Here is a 19,347-nt window from a genome sequence, read left to right as displayed (position 1 = left end):
CTGTGCCCTTTCCACAGGCAGAACTGCCTCTTTCCTTTGGGAACTGTAAATGTCATGTGGCTGTGCATTGTTATGGAAAAGTGTAAATTCCAGAACAATATTTCCAAATATTTTTCAAGGGAATCCTGTTGTTCTGGCAAATGTCCAGTCACAATCCACATACAGACTTGTCTTTATTTACAGGAGCTTTTGCACTTCTAAACCTTATAGCATTACCTTAATTTGTGTTGCATCACAGGACAGTCAGTGTCCAGAGCTGCCTGGGGCAGAGGATCACAGACAATGCAGCCACCCTCTGTACTGCCCAAACCCAATGTTCTTTCTGCTTAAGCTTGTCCCAGGCTAAGATCATTCTTATCTGGAATGATTTCAAAGCAGAAATGGACACTTTCTGATACTCTCCAGTCCTCTGAGCAGGAGAGAATCAAAGCTGTTTTTTTGGTCTTGTGCTGAAGGACCAAAAGCTTTGCAGTACAGAACAAAGGTGGGGGAACATCAGCAGTCAGGATATGTTTGGGTATTCAGTGCCCACCAACCAGAAAGATGTGTGAGAACAACCCAGATATATATTGTCTGAGCTCCCAGAGAAAAAACTGTCATAAAGCTGTGATCAGCTTCCTTCTGTGTAAGATCAGAGGCTGAACCCACAGCAGATCTCTTAAGGAACCCATACTTTCACAGCAGCATCCAGCCAATGTGAGGCAGCACTCCCACCAAAGGTGTAACCCAGCTGCTTGCCTCCTCTGGCCCATCTGTCTTTTCCTTTGGATACATTTCAATCCTATTTCTACATGCTGACTCCAGTCAAGGGATTGGTTCAAGTTAAATGCTATCCCTTGCTTCCAGGTTGCTCTTGACCTGGGTCAGATCCTCAAGCCAGTGGAGAGCAGCAGCACAGACATCAGCAGTAGGACAAGCAGGGGGAGGCCAGAGTGTAAGGGGCAGTGAGGCATCTGCTCTCAATGGTGCTGCTTTAAAATTACTGTGAAACTATGGAAGAACTTCCAGTGTCTCCAGTGCAGGACAATCATAACTAAAAAAAAAAAAAAATCACACAGAGCTCAAATCCTTTTCTTCTTCAGTAATTTTCTTTAATGTGGAGTCATTGGTGCCACTGTGAGCATTAAATTGAAAGGCTCAAACTGGAAATTTAGGCTGTTTCCTGGAACACAAACTGTGCTCAAGATGAAGCTGTAAACTTCACATGTGCATGAACAGTTATGAATCACCTGCTTTCACTGAAGGGTGCAATGCAATCCCCTTGGCTGCTTTCATTCTTATGGCAATTCCATCAGGATATTAATTCCTGTAGGACCCTCCTGGATTAGGAAGATCAGGAATGTGTGGATAGATTTCTTTAGAAGCTGTGTGAGTGGTTGCAGCAGCCTTCTTGTAGATTCTAGAATTCTTGTAGAATTCTACAAGAATTCTAAATCTACTGGAAGAATCCAGGCACACAGCCTTACAAATCCCAGTATTGCACTCTGTGTTTGTTATCATACAGCCCTTTGCACTGGGTTGTGCATCCATCCTCCAAGATTGCTTATCCATACTCCCATGTCCCTCCAGTGGACCTTCTGTTCAGTGGTCTGAGAGCCACTGAAGCTGGTGAAGTTGGTTGGTATGAGACCAGGGAGTTGTATCTAACCCCATCCTTAACACCCATATGGACACAGCCTGGGATGAGGCACATTCCTGAGTCTGTGCTCCATGCTGGTCATCTCCCTGTGCACACCAGGGCCTTCAAAATGGTGCCAAGTGTTTTCTAAGAGTGAGTGGCCTCACAACGAGTTCCTAACGCTCAGCTCCTCTTTCAGTGTGCACGTGTTGCTCGGTGTGCCGACTCCTCAGAGGTGAGTGCTGCATTTCCTGTGTCCTGGCATCCATGCATCCCTTTTGGGCATGGCTGCATCCCCCAGCCTGGCTTGCTCCTGGTGCTCTTGCTCACTGGGTTTCCTAACACCAGGGGGGCAAAGCAGGGGAAGGCCAGGCTGTGAGCGGGTTTGGGAGCTGTGTGTGTGCTCATGGCAAGAACCTCAGTGCTTCTCACCATACTGACCTGTGCTACCCAAGGATGGGGATTGTTCCTCTGGAGAAAAACTTCATTCCTTTCTCTTCTAGAGGATGTGCCATGTCCTTGCTGTGCAGTGTAACTCCTCTGCCCCCTGTCCCCCAGTGCTGCTGTAAATCCACTGGGGATGCAGCAAGAGCAAAACCTCCTCAGCCCCAGCCCTGTTTTGCTGTGTTCCCTAAGGATTGGGACATGTTTCTCCATTGGTGGAGAGGACATTTGTGTTTGGGGTGAACAGGGTAGCAAATCCCAGCAGCAGATCCTGGTAAGACAAAATAGGCTTGAACTGACTCTCCCTGATTCAGGCTCTGGCAGAAGCATTTTTGAAAAATGTCCCTGCTGTCCCCAGCATTTATTGTGTTTACAAATGTTGGAGTGCAGTGAATTGTTTAGCTGCTGGTGGTCTTTTCAGTGCTGTGCCAGTTAGCTGGGTTGCTAAGAGCCCAGACATGTCACTTCTGCATTTTTTTCCCAGTGACAGATGAAAGGAGTGGGAGAACTCCAATTTGGGCATGCCAGAGGATGGGACTGCCAAGCAGCTTGTCTGGGGAGAAAAAAGAAATACAGACTGGCAGTGTCTTATGTTGGTGGAAGCAAAAAAACCTTTGTAACTCTTCTTCTCATCTCATGTGCTTTTTGTGTATTTTGCACACTAATCAACCTGGAGACAGCAGCAGAAGGACTAAAGGATCACAGTTCTGCCACCATGCTGCAGCCACCTGTGCTTTCCCAGAGCCCTGCAGCTGGTGCCAGAGCCCTGTGCAGTGCTGGTGCTTGGAGCCCGATGGTTCCAGGCTGGCACAGCCTCCTTGCACCCTGCCTGGGTGGCAAACCCACCCTCATATTTGATTTGTTACCCTTCCTTTTCTGGGGGACAGTGCCATTGTGTAGGAAAATTAAGCATGTTTAAGGTGATATCTGTTGAAACAACACTTGTATTCACAGGGCATTTTATTAGAACTCTTCTAATTTTAGCCTAAACCTACTTTATGGATTTGACTTCAAAGTGTTATTTATAAAAAGAATCACTGAATCCTTATGGGCTTAAAAGTCATGAGGTAATCTTAGGAAAGTCTTTAAATGATGCTAAAGCAGCAGTCAGTCCAATATGTTTATGAATTGCACCCAAAGTAATTTGGATCTTGTTGAAATTTCGTACCCTGTCTTTCACATTGGCTTGTTTTACTATTCCTGCCCCCTCTCCAACATAATCCAGTCCCTTAGACCATGTCAATAGGGATGTGCCAAGGCTCTGTGTCACAGAGGGTTCATTCTGTCTCCACAGGCTGCCCTTTCTCTGTCTCCAAGGCAATAGATGCATTAATGCACTCTCAGACAGTGGCCTGCCATTAAAATGCTCCTTTGTAAGTGCATCTTTGGTAGCTTTGGAGAGCTGACTACGTCATGTGAACATTTTTCAGTGCCACAAAAAGCTGGGGGAAGAAAGAATCTAATTTTGTTTAGCTAGGGCTAAGTTGCCTTGAGCTATTGGCACTCATCTTCTCTTGGTGCAAACTTCAGTGTAGCCAGTTTCAGAGTCCCATCATTAAACAGCTCTCATTTCCAAAGAGTTTATAATCTAAATGGGCAGAGAGTCAAGTCTTTCCTCAAGGAGGGATATTAAAAGCTGCTTTAGAGCCTTAGTGCAGTCTTTTTGGCAGGAGCAGTTGCATTAATGCTGTTGTAGGTAAAACTCAATTATTTCACTCTCTGACTCACAGAAACCTCCTCAGCTCTTAGGAGAGCACAGGCTGGTGGAGCAAATGTCCAAGCATTCTGCTCCTTAGATGATACTCTGAGAGAAGGTGTCAGGAGGATGACACCTTGCAGGTGCCATGGAGTGTGCATTTCTGCAGAGCCTGAAGCACAGCCTGAGCCCCCTGAGCTGGAGCAGTCCCTGTCAGCAGTGGTGGTGGGCTGGGTGCTGATTCTGCTCTGGAGCAGGACTGTCCCTGTCAGCACTGATGGGATTCTCTGTGCTGAAGCTGTTGGCTCCACAGGAGAGCCCTTTCCTGCCCAGTTGGATCACTCCCACTGCCTCACAGTCTGCACATGACAAAGCACTGATGCAATTCAGGATATTCATCCTGCTCTGCTCTGGGCAGCTTCACTGAAACACAAGCCTGTTTGACAGATGGACTCCAGCACATCTTTTTGACAGCTCCTGTGCCAGCTCCTCTTGCTTTTGTTCCTGGCCAGGCCTTTGCTGGTGGAACTCCCTCCAGGTTTTTACCCAAGTTTCTGCTTTTTCTCCTTTGTGTTCTGTGCAAAGTCAGGCTGCAGCATTCAGGAACAATGGTACAATTATGTAAGAGCTCCTTTTCCCTTTCAGAGAGGACAGAGTAAAAATCTCCAGGGATATCTGTTTGTCTTTTGGCAGTGTCTGGCAAATGCTTAAACGCTGTTCAATATTAAACAATCTTGCTTGGGACCAGCATTTAAGAAGTAACAAAATTATGTTTGGTGGTGTTCTCTCAACTAATGTCTGCTGTTGCAAAGACCTGGGGCGTGGTTGAGAGGGAGAAACCATTTTAATTATTGCAGAGAATAAATATATCTCTCATGAATTGAAGAATCAGTGTATACCAGGAGAATTGTTGGGACTGCAAGTATTTGAGGGGGCATTTAATACTAAAATGGTGATCAGAAGCCTTAGGCAGTGTAAGAAATGTGCAGGGACATTTGTGATGAATGGGTCTGTTTTGGGTGTGCACTGCAGGGTTGTGCTCCACAAGGTGACAGATGACACCCAACCAGCAGTGCAGCTCACCAAGGACCTCAATGGGACATCCACTTAATTGGGCTTTAAATAATCACCTCACTGGTCTATTAGCTGAATCCAACCCCTCCTTTGTGGTGTGCTCAGAAGTGCACATGAGTTATTACAGTGGAAAGTGCTTTAAAAACACTAATTGACTTTATGTCAAGGGGGCTGATTGTACATCTCTGAACTAATTCAATTAAATGGTGTAGGTGGTTTTATTTTGGTTCTTAGCCAGTTTTGCTTCCAGCTCTTATTCAGAGGATTTTTTTTTTAACCTTACTGAACTTAAAGAACAAACAGCAATTTTCTGTTGCTCTAGGCATTTTGTTCCTTAAAATTTCCCTTTACTAAATACTGAAGCAAATTTTTACAGGGCTGGTTTGCATCACTTTGCACTGGTATTTCTGAATAGCAATTTGTGATTTTCTTTTTGAGATTTAAAAATAGTTTCAGATGTATTTTGGTTACTTCAGGGAAGAAAAAAAATTCACAGAAAATCAGTAGTATTTAAGTGCACTTGCATTGTACCAGCAGAAAGTGAAAACATTAATTATTGTTTAATAAACTTCAGCTGAATGACAGATCTGATAAAAGCAAAGATGAATATTTCTGTGTCCTGAAACAATGTTCCTTCCCCCTCTGCACCCAAATGTTTTCTCCTAACAGTTTATTCTTTCTTTTTCTCTATGTAAATATTATGGGACTCTGATGTAAGTGTTACAGATTGCATGAATTTTCCTCTGAGGTGTTTGGAATAGACTAGCACTTAACAACTCACTCATTTGGGGATGTGTTTCCATTAACGGATGACTTTGTTGATGTAATTAGGTTTGTTTGCTTTGGTTGCATCTGACTCCAGCTTTGGAAAGGATGTCTGCCTCTGTTTGGTGGCTCCTGGGCAGTGTGTGCTGGTGTAGTTGGCTGCTCCTAACTCCTTGGTTTGGCAATGAAATCTGCTGGGGAAGTACAGTACAATGTCTTTTGGAAATGATGGTGAATTTATCTTTGTTGCAGGGGAAAGAAGCTGATGGCCATCATAGAATAAATATCTGTTCTCCTGTGCTTATTAAGTGGTGTGCAAACCTCTTTATATGAATGATGCCCTGGAAAGGCTTAACTTTGGAGTGACTGTACCTTCCATTACAATAATACAATCCATCACTCTTGGTTTGTGTAGTCTGTGACTGTGGTTTTCCCCATTGCTCCTGAGGAAGAAGTATTGTGCTGACAAAATAAGGGGAGGTGCAATGTCAAAGCTGCCTGATTCCCACTGTAACTGTACTTAAGTGCACAGATTTTTCAGGGGATCTGGATCAAAGTCATTTGTTCACTTGCACTTAGAGTGGGCCAGGTCCTGACTTCTGTTGTACTCAAGAAAATCCAAAGGAATTTGGTACAGGTTTACATGACAGCATGGACCAGAGTCTGAACCAAAGTGATTGCTGGATCAGCACACTACTGAATCCCAGATATTGCTGTAGGAAGAGTTTTGCAAGTGAAATTTCTTAGCCTTGTTGAATCACAGAGATCAAAGATTGCAATGATCTGGCCCTGCATTTCCTGGTCCATGCTGGGTTGTTCCCTGAGGTGCATTGCAGCTCAGATCCCAGCTCTGCAGAGCACTCAAATATCTGCTTTAACTTGAAATGTGCCCATTTTCAGGGCTTCCCACCAATGTGTTTGTTGTATCAGTTCCCTTGGGAGGAATTATGATGGAATGATAGGAACTGGAATTAAGGGAATTTACTGGAATAATCCATTTCCTTAGACTGTTTCCAGTCAGATTCTGTCTTGCTTTAGTGGAGAGAGGAGTGTAATCTGGTCTGTGCACTGAAAAGGTGTTTGCAAGAGGCAGCAGCAGCTTCAGTCCTGGAACACCAGCCCATTTCCCACTTCTGCAGCAATTCAGTCCCTTCACACAAAGCTGTGGAGCCGTAAATGTAACAGGTGGAGACACCTAAAACACAGCCCCCCCTGGGATGGGGAGTGAGACTCTTCCAAACAGAGTCAGGGCAAAGGTCTGGTGTATGATCCATGTTTTTACACAGCCACCTCCTGGCTGTGACAGTCCCTGGGGTTGTTGGCTGTTCCCTGGAGCAGCACACACTGCTGACTCTGCTGCTTTGGGGACATCTGATCGTGACCTGAGGCCCCACAGCCTCAGAGCATAAAGATGGCTCTTAGAAACACACAGGAGGTCACCCAAGGCCACGTGCTGTCCTCAAAATGCATGCTCCAGCCCTGGCAATGTTTAACTCCTCAATCTTTACTTTCTCTGGTAACAACCCTTGGTGTCCCAGAACCCTTTCATTCACTTTAAATCTCCATCTCCTTTCTCAGCAGTTCCTCACATGTGTGTATATTCTTCTGATTAACCCCTGCTTTACATTTTTACTCACTCTCTTGGTGTCAGAAAATCAGTTTTTTATCATATCATCACCATATTCACAAAAACCAACAATTTCAGAGCTGGGGCTCACACGGAAGCTGCTCTTTGGAGATGAGTTTTCTGCCATCCCATAACAGCAGAATGCTTCCACAAATGTGGGGCAAAGGCTGGCACCCCAAAGTCTGGCAGATCAATATGAGCTTGGATTGCTCACAATACAGCTGTCCTTCCCAAGGCAGGATGGGCAAGGAGTCCTCCCTTCTTGCTCCAGGTCTGAAGGAAAGTGCCATGTGTATTACAGATCTTTTCTCATCCATGGCCAGAAAAGTAGTGGAAAAGCCTAGGAAAGCCCATCTTCCTTTTTCCAGTTCAGTGTGGCTGAAGCCAAACTGGTTCCCATTTGGGTGGAGCAGTGAAGAAAAGGGCATCAGCTCAACTTCCAGTGAACTTTACAGACCTCTCAGCTGCGGGGATCAAAGCAGTATGTGCCAGCTTGGAGGCTGAGCTCTCCTCTTGATCTTCATGGAAGCAGCTTCAGGACATGGATGTGATGCCTGGACTGATGGGGAGAATGGAAAAGCCTGCAGGAGACTGTGCCTGCTGTGGAGGTGACATGGGTGGCAGAGCTCACTGGGTATCTTTTTTGCCCAGAATCTAATTTAAGAAAGAGCACAGTAATGAAGAAAGCAATGTGTGCTGCAAAACCATGGGATCCATAGAAGCATTGTCAGGCTGACAGTTCCTTTTGGCTCCTTTTCCAGTGGAGTGGCTGGTTGTAGAATGGCAGCATGGCACATTGTCATGATTTTATTCACTCAGCCTCAGCAGCCAGTGTCTCCTCACTCTGGTCACTGACCACCCCAACTTTGGGTCTCCAACACCCCTCCATCCTATCCCATTCCAAGCCCTTTTTCCCTAGTGAAAGCCCCTGTCTGCTCTGGAGGTGCAGGTGTGTGGTTGGGCTGGAGGTGTGTTGTTGGGCCACTGTGCAAACCTCAGTGAGGCCATTGAAAGAAATTCTGAGCCACTTCTACTAAACTTGACTACATTTTGGTTTGGCTTAGGCAGGCAGCAAAGAACAGCTTCCACATCCAAGAGGGTCTAAGCTAGGCTGCTCCTGGGTAGATCACTTCCCAAGTGGAGGGATAAAATAGTAAACCAAAACATTCCTGTACTGTTTTGCCATGTGGTCTAGAGAATATTTCATTCTCCCCACAATGCAGTATTCACACTACAGTCCTACACAGAACAAAAACATTTCAGCATTTTCCTAGGCCTCTCTGCAACGTGCTTATCAACATCTTCAGTACAGCTGGGGAAAAGTCAACTTCCAGCTCTTCCTGGAAAGCTGCAGTGGTGTTTTCCAGCCTGCCCATGTGAATGGTGATAAAGGGGTAGAAGCACAGGGTCAGTGGGCAGAGGATGGTGTGCACAGGCTGCTGTCTTGAGCAGCAGCTGCATCCTGTGGGCTGAGAGTGATTAGCTGCTGACTTTAATCTGGCACTGGGGAGAGCCCCAGCGACCTGCTCATGACTTGTGGTGTTGCTGTAGCCAAATCATTTCCCCTTTGTCTGTTACCCAACTGGAAGAGCTGTCAAAGAATTCAGTTCTTTTGGGCTTTAAGAATCAAAAGGGATTAGTAAGTATTAGATGTTGAAGAATCCTCTTTGGTTTCAGTCTTTGGGGTTCAGTTTTTGGTCCAGCAGATTCTTACACAGGCTGAGACAAGAAAAACAGAGCATTATTTCTATGTTTGTTCATGCAACAAAGTATAGAGCCAGTAATTCTGTTTAGTCCCACCTAAACAACAAACAGTTCCCCTCCTACCATGTTTTGGAATCAAAAAAGCCTTCTCAATTAAACAGAGAAACCTCCAGCCCTGCTGGTAAGAAACCATGGAGAGCAGGAAACTTGGTCATGTTGAGTTTCCTCTTCTGTACCTCTTGCTTTGGGCTGGTCATTAAAAATACTGTCTCATTTTCTGTGTGTATTTGGGCAGCAAATGGATTGTGTTGTGTAACACAACCAGTCCCACAAAGATTGTGCCATAAGTTACAAGGGTAAGAACCACCAAGAGTTTTTGGTTTGTAGTTATGAGGCCATAAACTGCCTTCAGGAACATCAGCAGAGCCAGTGCTCCACCACATTTACTCCAGAGTGACAGAAGAGACACTTCTCCCTGCACTGGTTTTCCAGCAGCATACCCACTTGATGAGGGTCCATTCAATGCCTGGTGAATCTTTTTGAGAACTTCAGTGGATCTCAGACTGGGTGCTTGCCTTGACCACTGTCAGTTTCAAGTCAGTAAGTGCTGCTGTGTTTCCTATTTCTGCATCCCAGGCAGGCTTTCTGTGTTTACCAGAGGACTTCAACACCCATTTGGAGTCTTCTAGAGGAAGCAGTAGATGCAGGAGCTATGGATGGAACCAGCAATTCAAGAAATCAGTTATTTTATTTATCCCTGAGCAAACAAACAAACAAAAAAATCTCTTTCTAGTGTCAACCTCCCAAACATCAAAAGCTGTGAATTTAGTCTCAATTCTGTGTAAAATAATCAAAATAGACTTTATAATGGCTTTGTAAACGAGCCTACTGATTTCTAACCCCACAGCTGCTATTATTAGAGTGTGATGTGTGACCCTTCTGTCTATTAATCCCTGGAAGATGCATGGCTTTGCAGTGAGTGACATTTGTGTGAATCAAACCATCACTGATTTCCTCATCCCCTGTCTTCACATTTAGGCTGCAAATGGCTGTGTTAAATAGGTGAATTAAGTGTGGACATTAGGTATGAGAAGCCACCTGAGACAAACTGTGAAACAAAGGGCTCAGTGTTCTCAGATGATGAAGAGAACGATTGTGCATCCATGAACAAAAGGCCCAAAAAGAAGGATCAACCCCTTGAGGTACTTCCATACTGTCAAGACTCCTCCTTCTGACAGTCCTTGATTCTTCAGCTGGAATCTTCAACTGAAAAAACCTCTCTTTGGTCTAAATACACTTTCAGTTGCTTAATGGAAACAAAAGAACTAAAGAAATGCAGATCTCACTCTGGTTTGCCAAAATTTTAGCTACATTTTCTTATGGAGGAAATAAAAACTTCTGTGGGAGGTGCTGTAGGGAAAGACTCCTTGCAGATCTGGGCAGGGTGGATGGAGCCACAGCCAGCAGCTGAGATCTCCACCTGTGGGAAGCTGAGTTTGTTCCCTCCCAAGTCCTTCCCTTGGCTCAGTGTGAGGGAGCAGAGCAGTGTGGTTTGGTCAGCAGCTGCAATCCCTTCTGCTGGGCTGTCCTACCTGTGGGGGCTCTCACCAAAGTCTGGGCTGCTCTGTTCTAGCCATGGAAAGGTGCAGCCTCTCCAGCTACTCCCAGAGCTGTCCAGTGGCCTCCCAAAGGAGGCAGAGCTGTTCCTGCCTCATTTAAGAGCTTTGGCTATGCAGTCAATGACAGCTTTGCTTTAAGAGCCACGTGGTTTCCCCAAGAGCAGCCTTCTCCCAGGCTGCAGGAGGTGCTGCTCTAGTTGTCTGGCTGTGTCCCTGGGCTCCTGGGAGCCAGCAGCTGTGGAGTCAGGTGTGGTGTGGGATCCCTTGCTGCTGTACACAGCAGCTTTGCTCCTCACCTCTGCTCCAGCTGTGCTTTCTGGGCACAGCTGTCCCATCCAGATCTGTTGTGCTGTTGGGGATTCACTGCAGGGACCTGGGGTGAGATTTCAGGCTTAGAAGATGGGGTGAAGTGTTGGATTAATCCCATCTCTCTGAGAAACTACTTTGGTTTATGGTCAAACTAGAAAAAATTGAGATTTAGGTGGAGTCTAAACAAAACCTCACTGTGCTGCAGTCCCTTGTCTACATGAATACCTTGCTGCACCATGGCATGGTCTTGGGTTTGAAAGTCCTGTAAAGCAGAAAAGTCCTTGCTTTGGTCCTGTCAGGCCCTTACAGGTAAATATGGGTTAATGCTATTAAGATAACAAGGTTAATGCTATTAAGAAAGCAAGGCTTTGGATGTTTATGTAAATGGAGTAGAAGAGCCTACCACACCTTGCAGTGTTACTTGATGCAGTCACAGTCCTCCACACTGAGAATCCATGTCCTGTTACAACATCTGATAACCATTTCTTGTTGTGAAGCTCATGAGACACAATGCCCCACCAGAACTCTTCTGAGAGAAGTAGGCACAGCAGATTTGGGCTTTTTCTTTCATTTGTTTGCTAGCCTGACTAATGTCTGTCTGAGCCTGGAGAACAGGGCTAACCACAGGAAACCAAATTCCTGGAGTTGGTCTGCCTCCTCCTGGGCAGTCAGGGCTCCTTGTAAAAGTTCTGCACCAGCTGACTTCAAGGCAGAATTCCAATAGCTGGTTTCTAAAATCATTTCAACAGATTTTTTCTGGCCTCTTTCCCAAGCAAGATGGTGATTTTAAGGAGTTCTACCTCATGAGAATTACAGGCCTGGTGTGTTCCATCTTGGGAAACCCTTCAGCTTTGTAATGCCATGAGCTGTACCCCACAAGGAGCTGTGGGTGGGTTGGACAGGGCAGGATGGGCTGGGAGACACCAGAGCTGGCTCCCTGACACCAGTTTGATCTCTAGATCCATGAGCTGCTGTAAATGGCACCAGTTTGACCTGGCTCTTTCAACTCTTTATTAGCCATCCTTAACCACGCCTCTAACCAAGGACTAGAGGGGAATGTGTTGATATAACCTGGGTGGACAACAGGTTTCTTAAAGAGAGTAGTCCTCAGCTGGCCATTCATTACTGATCTTCAGGGCCAAAACTTCTGCATTACTTCATGCATGGATCCTTGCCACAGAGGTCTCACAAGGATGGGTGAGTTGTAAGGAATAAAAAGATGTTTCCTACTATGCCTCTGAAGTTTTGTCTTGTTTCTCTGCAGGCACCGCCTAGGACTCTTAGACCTCGCTTCAGGAAGAAAAGTACCTCGTCCTCTGCCACTGAAACAATGTGAGTGCAATGAGCCAATAGCACCAAGATCCACAGAATGTCTCTCTTCTGCCTTAAAGAGCTACTCGTTCATAACGTAGGAAGCAGCAGTGGGATGGATGTGCTTTGATGTACAGCACTGTAGACATGGCCTTTCTCCTCCTCTCTCCACATCCTTCTGTGGCACGCTGCTGGTGTTTGTCCCTGATGTGGGTAGGACAGTCTGGCAGGCACCTGCAGGTGAGGGCTCCTGGTTTGGTTTGCAGAGTGTGCACCCACCCACAGTGTACATTTACAGTTTCATTTGTGTCTGCATAGCTCTTGCTCTGTGAATGCCCAGAGGAAACAACAATAATCAGTTACTCATGATGCTACATTGACAGTGTATTTATTTATGGCTTTATCATGGATGAAGTGGATTTGCAGAACCCATGGATTTCTCTTTCCTCCCTTCCTCCTCAAGACTGTGAATGATGTGAATGATGTAACAAATGTCAAAGTACTTTGACTGTACAAAATGTCCAAGATTTGTTAGAGAAAGCTGAGCTGCAACTGCGTTTTTCTGCAAGTAAATCACATGTTCTGAGAAAACTATTGTGCTAAACCCACAGAGACAGAACCACTTACAGAGGATGAGGAAGTGATGTGCAAGAGAAAAAAAAATTGTTTCAATGATGTAATGAAGGGGAGTCCTAGTTTTGATCAGCCTGAGCCAGGAGAGTATTTTGTGGAAAATGATGCGTAGAAGAACTAAATCCCACCACCTATGGCCAATGTTCTACTGTGAGTTTTAAAGTGTGAGCAAGCCAGGCTTGAGCAAGCTGCAGCAACAGAAATTAGAATTGCTTTAATGATGCATTTCCAGGGGAAAACACACCTTTTTCCCGTGCTGCAACAGTGCCAGTCCCAGCACTCTGCTCTGCTGCTGAGGGGCTGCTGTTCTGCTTGCATGAGTAGAGGAGAGTGCTGGGTCTGAGCTGCTTTTTGAAGCCTGGAGTTCCTCCTGTAGCATGGAGTTTGGTTAGAACCACAAGAACCAGATGGAGTGGTTAATTTTTATCCATATATAAATGGGAAATATAAAAGAAGAGGAAGACATGGTAGGGTTTGTGTATTTGTGCTTCAAGTTGGTGTCTCTTGTAAGTGTTGAGCATGTGAGATTCACACATAAGTTAATTCGTGACCCTTTGTGTTTGCTCTTGGACCTGTCACATAGACTAGAAAAGGATTTAGCATTATGTAGGATGTGCCATCACCAATGGATCAGCACAGGGGCTCCATGGTGTCACTGTTCATCTGGCTCAGGTGCAGCAGCCCAGGGTGCCAAAAGCCAGCTGGAGTGTGCCAGGCTCAGAGAGAACTCTGAAGTGGCCTTTGGAACCATTTCTCTGCCAGGTGTGCATCCACATCCCAGCTGCCCATCTGGTGGATCCCTGAGGTCACCCCCACAGCTTCCTACATGTGTAGGGAAGAAAGAAATTAATTACATGCACACAGAAATGTTTATCTGACCTGGGTAGAAAATGGAAAATCACGCAGTTGTTTCCTGTGTCTGCCACAGTATTTGGCCTCATTACCTGAGAATTTTATTTCCATGTGCTGATTCAGTCATATTTTGCAAATTTTGAAAAATTCTTCGGAAAGTAAATTAAAAAAAAACCAAAAACCCCAAACAAACCTGTCTAAAGAGCAGTTACAGAAGAGTTGGTCCCTGGAAGATACTCAGCAAAAGCTTTGAGAAGCTAAGCTTATGTATTTTTCTTCTAAGCAGCTTTAGAGTTTATTTGATTTCTGTTGGCTAACATTAAAAAGAAATAGGAAAACTGCCTGCACTGTTAGCAGAAAATAAAATCCTGTTGCAAGCAAGCCATGTTTCCCTGCTATGCAATGGGCTGCTGTAAGATAAAAAAGAAGCTGACAAGTTTGCACTCCATTATGCCAAATAACCCCAACAACATAGAGCTGCATAACATCTGACAAGTTCTAATCTCAGACACGCTGTATTAACATTGATTCTCACTAAAACTATTTAATGTGCGTCTAATCTGCTGTTTTACTGTAAACTTGACTGTTTAGCATTTCTTAAGTGCTGAGGTGAAATGTTGACAAGGGAGTTGCCTTATATCTCTCAAAACATTCACTGTATAAATGAGAAAAATAAACCTTTTCATATCTCTGGAAAAGAAAAACTGTATTATCAATGGAGCTGTATATTTGCATATAGATAGACAGAAATGTGAATGCCTGACCTCGTGCACTCGTGCTCTGTGTGCTCCAGTGCTCTGTACAGATGAGAGCAGCCACTCGCTTTGGTTCCTCACCTTCCTCGCACAGGTTGTTTTCAGGGGCTGCCCCAGCCTGTCAGTTCGGTGTCACAGCTGCTGTGTTCATTCCGGATAAACACCACCCGTGAAGTCTTTTGTTCCAGCTTTTCTCTGGAGCCTCTGCCAAGGAGCGAGCCCGGTTCGGTGATTCTCGCCTTCCTGCGCTGCTGCTGACCCCTCCTGGCAAACCGGGGTGTGCAGGAGGGATGGATGGATGGATGGATGGATGGATGGATGGATGGATGGATGGATGGATGGATGGATGGATGGATGGATGGATGGATGGATGCTTTCTAGGCATGTGTTGGAAAGGAGCAGTTCTCAACTCCCTTCCCGCTCCAGCTCTGAGTGTGCAGGCTGGTTGAGCACTTCAAGATCTCCCCTCCTAAAATCAAGCAATCTTCCAGCTGATGGTTTAAAATAGCAGATCTGGTTTAGTTTAAAAAGCCCAGTTTTGGGGCCTTTCAGGCAGCTGGCCCCTACCATCAGTCCTGTAGGGCAGGCAGGCACCTCCTGATGTCTCAGAGAGGGCTGAGAGTGGAACTCTGAAGAGAACAGGCCAGCCCTAGGAAACAGCCTTTACCCAGTTCAGGGCTCCACTGAAACGTGCATTATTTTAATCACATAAAATTGAGGCTGAGAGGAGGGAAACTGCAGCTGGAGATGTTCTGTGGTAAACAGGCCTGTGAATGACCTCCCCAGTTTATCATGCAGTTATGAAGAAATAAGCCTGGAGCAGCCCAGTGCTCCCGTCTGTGCCTCTCCTGCTGTAGGGGTCAGCATCAGCGCAGCTCCAGCAGTCACCAACTGCTGAATCAGGATCCCACCAAAAACAAGACAGACTTCACGTGTGTCCCGGTCACCCTGGAATGAATCAACCTAAAAACCTTGTGGAAGTGCAAACCCAGCACAGAAGGAAAGAGAATCAGGCAATTTATTCCTGCTAGGAGGGAGAAAGCTGCTTGGAGACAGTGCTCCTCCTGTAAACAACCTGCTGCCTCTGGCTGCTGGCGAGTCCTCGTGTCGTGATGAACCCTTGTGCTCCTCACCCACAGTCTCCCTTTTGCTGTTAGTTTCAGGTTCCTGTTTTGCATCCAGCACATTTGAACTAGCAGAGAACACGTCGGGATTTGCGTTTAGACAAACTATTTAAGGCTCATAATTGTGCACTTGGTGTGATTTCTTTCCTGTGATGGGTAGAAAAGGTCTGTGATACAATGGTACACTTGATGCCTCACAAGGATGGCCATTACAACAGTATTCCAAAGGTTGTTTTGCTGGTTTTGTTATACTGCTTGATATACATCTTGAATAAAGTCTTAATCTTTTCTTTATTAAAAAAAAGAACAAAATACAAAACCAAACATCTTTAGTCTGTTCAATGTATCTGGCAGGCCAGAATAATCACTTTGATTGCTGTATTATTTTTATCTGAATTCTGGCTGACTGTATATAGTTGTATTCACTAAGTGCTGCATGTCCTTCAGAACTTTCTGTATCATGAACTGGAAAAAGAACAAAATACAGCTACTGAACACTCTGAGTAACTAGTGAATTCATTGCAATGCTACAGCCTTGTACAGCAAACCACCCCTGCTGTACAGGCAGCTCTGGGGCTGATGACCAGAGGCTGTCTGCTCAAAAATGGGTGATCAGGGAATGCCTTAAAGTACTGCTTTCATACACTTTCTGGAGTATCAGCTTTGTAGAGAAAGCATCTGATCCAAGCCTTGGCAAAAACAGGGTCTAGCTGATCTGCTCTCTCCAAACAGACCCCATGATAAGCCCTTGGGGTTGTTCCATTTATGTGTGACCAGGAATGTGCAGTATGAAGTCTACTTAGACCTAAAGGAAAAAACAAGAAATTACTCTGATGTTGTGCAGGACACAAAGAATAGATTCTACTACTCAAAAACCAACAGAGGACACAAAATGTGAGTCCTGTAATGAAAGCTGGTGGCCAATATATTTTAAAATCAGTTCCAAAACCAGCATGTAGCTATGAAATTCTGGTTTGGGTTTTTTTTTTCCCCCTACACTTTCTAGCATGGACACAGGGCATTAGTGTGTTATTGTGACAGGCAACAATGGACCTGCTCTCCTTTTTCCTCTTCCCCAGAAGACTCCATTCAGTGAGACACCACTTAGTATGGATACAGAAAAATAGATTCTGGGGTTATTTAAACATATTTATTTAAAAAAATAAGATTAAGAATGTTGAATGATTCACTTTTAGTGCTGTTTAGTGTATTCCTCTGTGACAGACAATCACAGGAAACCACCAGACATCAGAATGTGTAGGTGACCAGCCTGACCTCTGCTAAGTAAAACAAACAGCAGATGAAGATAAATTCGAGTATTCCTTTATTGCGGGCATTGATTCCCATAATTCTGTTCAGATGATATGCACATGTTTATTTAAAAAAGGCATTACAGACGTTCCAAAACCCAGACCATGCCACATGACCACTGCCCCTTTCCAGAGATGGGCAAAGCCAAGATTTCTACACACGAAGGTTTGTGCGGTCGTGGTACTTCTGGTAGGGGTCATCAACGTACCAGGTCCTTCTTTTCCAGAAGGAAGTGGTCATTTTATCCAGGAGCTTACACTGTGTCCTGGTGCACAACACCAACTCCCTCAAACGCTTCTTCTGGGCAGCTGACTTCTTCCACAGCTTCTTCTTATAACCAGACTGTCAGGAGAAAAGACACACCAAAAAACCCTCATTTCTTAGTAGGTCACTGCAAATGCACAAGCACAGCCACACTGCTCAGCAAACCTGGATAAATCCCCACCTTTCAGGAAAATGGGAGTCTCTCTACAGAGTTTTTTTTTAACTTCCACACCAGCCACTGCCCTCCTTTATCCTGACTGTAAAGAACAGGCTCTCATTACCCCAAAAATCTCACCTTTCTCCTAACCCAGAGGCCGTTGTGCAGCCGGAGGAACCTTTTGACCACAGCTTTCACACTTTTCCTCTTTCCTTTCCGTAGGCTGCAGTAGGTGAGGCTCTTCGCTGGTTGCTGGAGTAAACTTGGAAGTAGAGGTGTGACACTAAAAAACACCAAACCAACCCCAAAATGAAGGGGGAAACAGAACAGGAATGAAACACCTTTTTCTAAAAGAAATTACTGCCTTTATCACACATAGAGAGATCAGAAGAGCTGTGGCTTGGTTGAATGGTAACAAGGACTTCTTAAATATTACAGCACACCAGCTAATGGGTGTAGAATACCAATGACAGGGCTGGACTCTTGTCAAAATTCAGCTCAAACTTATTATTCCTCCTTTTTTTTTAATCTACTAAAAGCAGTCAAACACTCAGAAGCCAATATTCAGCTGTTACTTGGATTCAGAAATTACTTTTAGAATATTAATCACGAAATAGTTTGAATTGGAAGGGACCTCATTAAATCATCTAGTCCAACACCCACCAGCAGCAAGAGAAACAGCAGTGATTACAAGACTGATTGTAAAATATGGCTGCAAAGAGTATCCTAATTTACCTCCGGCTTCAAGCATTAATGGTGACTGAAGTGGGAGGCTTTGGGGATAACACAGACCCATTGCAGAGTGAAAAGGTGCCCAAGAGTGTCAGACTGAGGTTTATATATTATACATGTGTTTGTCTGTCTGTCTATTTTATAAACATATAGGGAATGGGGTCAGTCTCTTCCCCCACGAAACAACAGGACAAGAGAAAGTTTTGCCAGGGGAGGTTTAGATTGACTCTAGGGAAAACTTTCTTCACATAAGGGGTTGTCAAGCACTGAACAGGCTGCCCTGGGCCATGGACAAGTCTCCATCCCCGGAGGGATGTAAAATCTATGCAGATGTGGCACTTGAGGACACGATTTAGTGCTGGACTTGGTAGTGCTGGGGTAAGGGTTGGACTTGATGATCTCAGAGGTCTTTTCCAACCTATGATTCTACAATATTCATATATAAATATATACGGAGGAATTGAAACATATATACTATACTTATTGCATATGTTATATACCACCACATATTATATTATTTAATGTAACAGACTATATTAACAATATAATATTAATACACACAATGATAAATTATATGTTATAGGATACATAATAAATTCAGTATATTGCATATTATGTAATGCATATGAAGTGGAATAAAATATATATTCTTAAGTATATTTATACTTAATACTTAATGTAAAATATAGTTACATATCTATATTAAATGTATAGTAATTCAAATTATTTATATTGATATGAAACAATATAATACATCTAAAACATGTAAGGTATGCAAATAAAAATATATATTAGGTACACATATATAAGATACATAGAGAGAAGCTCTTCTCTATATAAGATATATAGAGACAAACTGAAACCCCTTTTAAGGGTTTTTCGCACGAGGAAGAAGCCGCGCAGCCGCACCTGCTGAGCACCGAGGGGGCCCCTGCCCGGGTCCGGTTGTCGCCGAGCAGCCGCGGGGTCCAGAGCGGAGCAGGGGCCGGGGCCAGGGCCGGGGCCGGTCCGTGCCCGATGCACCGGGCGCAGGGGCCGCCGAGCGGGAGCGCGCGGGGGGCCCAGCGCCGCAGGATCCCTGCGGGGACATGGGAGAGCCTCAGCACAAACATACCAGCCAGACACCCCCAGCCCCGACACCGAAACTGCCCCGGTACTGCCTCGGTACCGACCCGCCAGGGCCCCGCGGGCCGCCGCCGCCGCCGCCATGGCCACGCTGCGCCGGGCGGGGCCGCGCCGGGTCCCGCCCACGGGGCTGCGGCCGCACCGGAGCCGGGATCTCTCACCGGAGCCGGGATCTCTCACCAGAGCCGGGATCTCTCACCGGAGCCGGGCTCTCTCACCGGAACCGG

At 45.2% G+C, this 19,347-nt stretch overlaps 2 protein-coding genes across 6 annotated transcripts in view; one reads left to right on the top strand and one right to left on the bottom strand.

Annotated features, from left to right (window-relative positions):
• The window catches only part of REEP1 (receptor accessory protein 1), a 74,161-nt gene extending 58,127 nt beyond the window's left edge, over nucleotides 1-16,034 (top strand). For 4 of the 5 annotated variants that reach the window (XM_059845395.1, XM_059845397.1, XM_059845399.1 and 1 more), the window contains 3 exons: nucleotides 1,818-1,853; nucleotides 9,991-10,130; nucleotides 12,121-16,034. In XM_059845395.1, coding sequence (XP_059701378.1) covers nucleotides 1,818-1,853; nucleotides 9,991-10,130; nucleotides 12,121-12,192 — 248 coding nt within the window. In that variant the 3' untranslated portion in view covers nucleotides 12,193-16,034. The remainder of the gene's footprint in view (nucleotides 1-1,817; nucleotides 1,854-9,990; nucleotides 10,131-12,120) is intronic. The other variant, XM_059845396.1, reaches the window with a different exon arrangement.
• Nucleotides 16,035-16,838: 804 nt separating this feature from the next.
• MRPL35 (mitochondrial ribosomal protein L35) lies at nucleotides 16,839-19,220 on the bottom strand. Its single transcript, XM_059845402.1, has 4 exons — nucleotides 19,168-19,220; nucleotides 18,905-19,073; nucleotides 17,402-17,546; nucleotides 16,839-17,184 (listed from the first exon to the last, which is right to left on the bottom strand). Exons 1-4 carry the CDS (start codon nucleotides 19,202-19,204, stop codon nucleotides 16,996-16,998), a joined length of 540 nt encoding a protein of 179 aa, XP_059701385.1. The 5' UTR covers nucleotides 19,205-19,220; the 3' UTR covers nucleotides 16,839-16,995.
• Nucleotides 19,221-19,347: the final 127 nt, after the last annotated feature.

Source organism: Haemorhous mexicanus, chromosome 4 (genome assembly GCF_027477595.1).
Source record: "Haemorhous mexicanus isolate bHaeMex1 chromosome 4, bHaeMex1.pri, whole genome shotgun sequence".
In the NCBI taxonomy this organism is placed as follows: domain Eukaryota; kingdom Metazoa; phylum Chordata; class Aves; order Passeriformes; family Fringillidae; genus Haemorhous; species Haemorhous mexicanus.
Note: the sequence above shows the minus strand (reverse complement) of the source record. Positions and strands in the feature narration are given on the sequence as shown.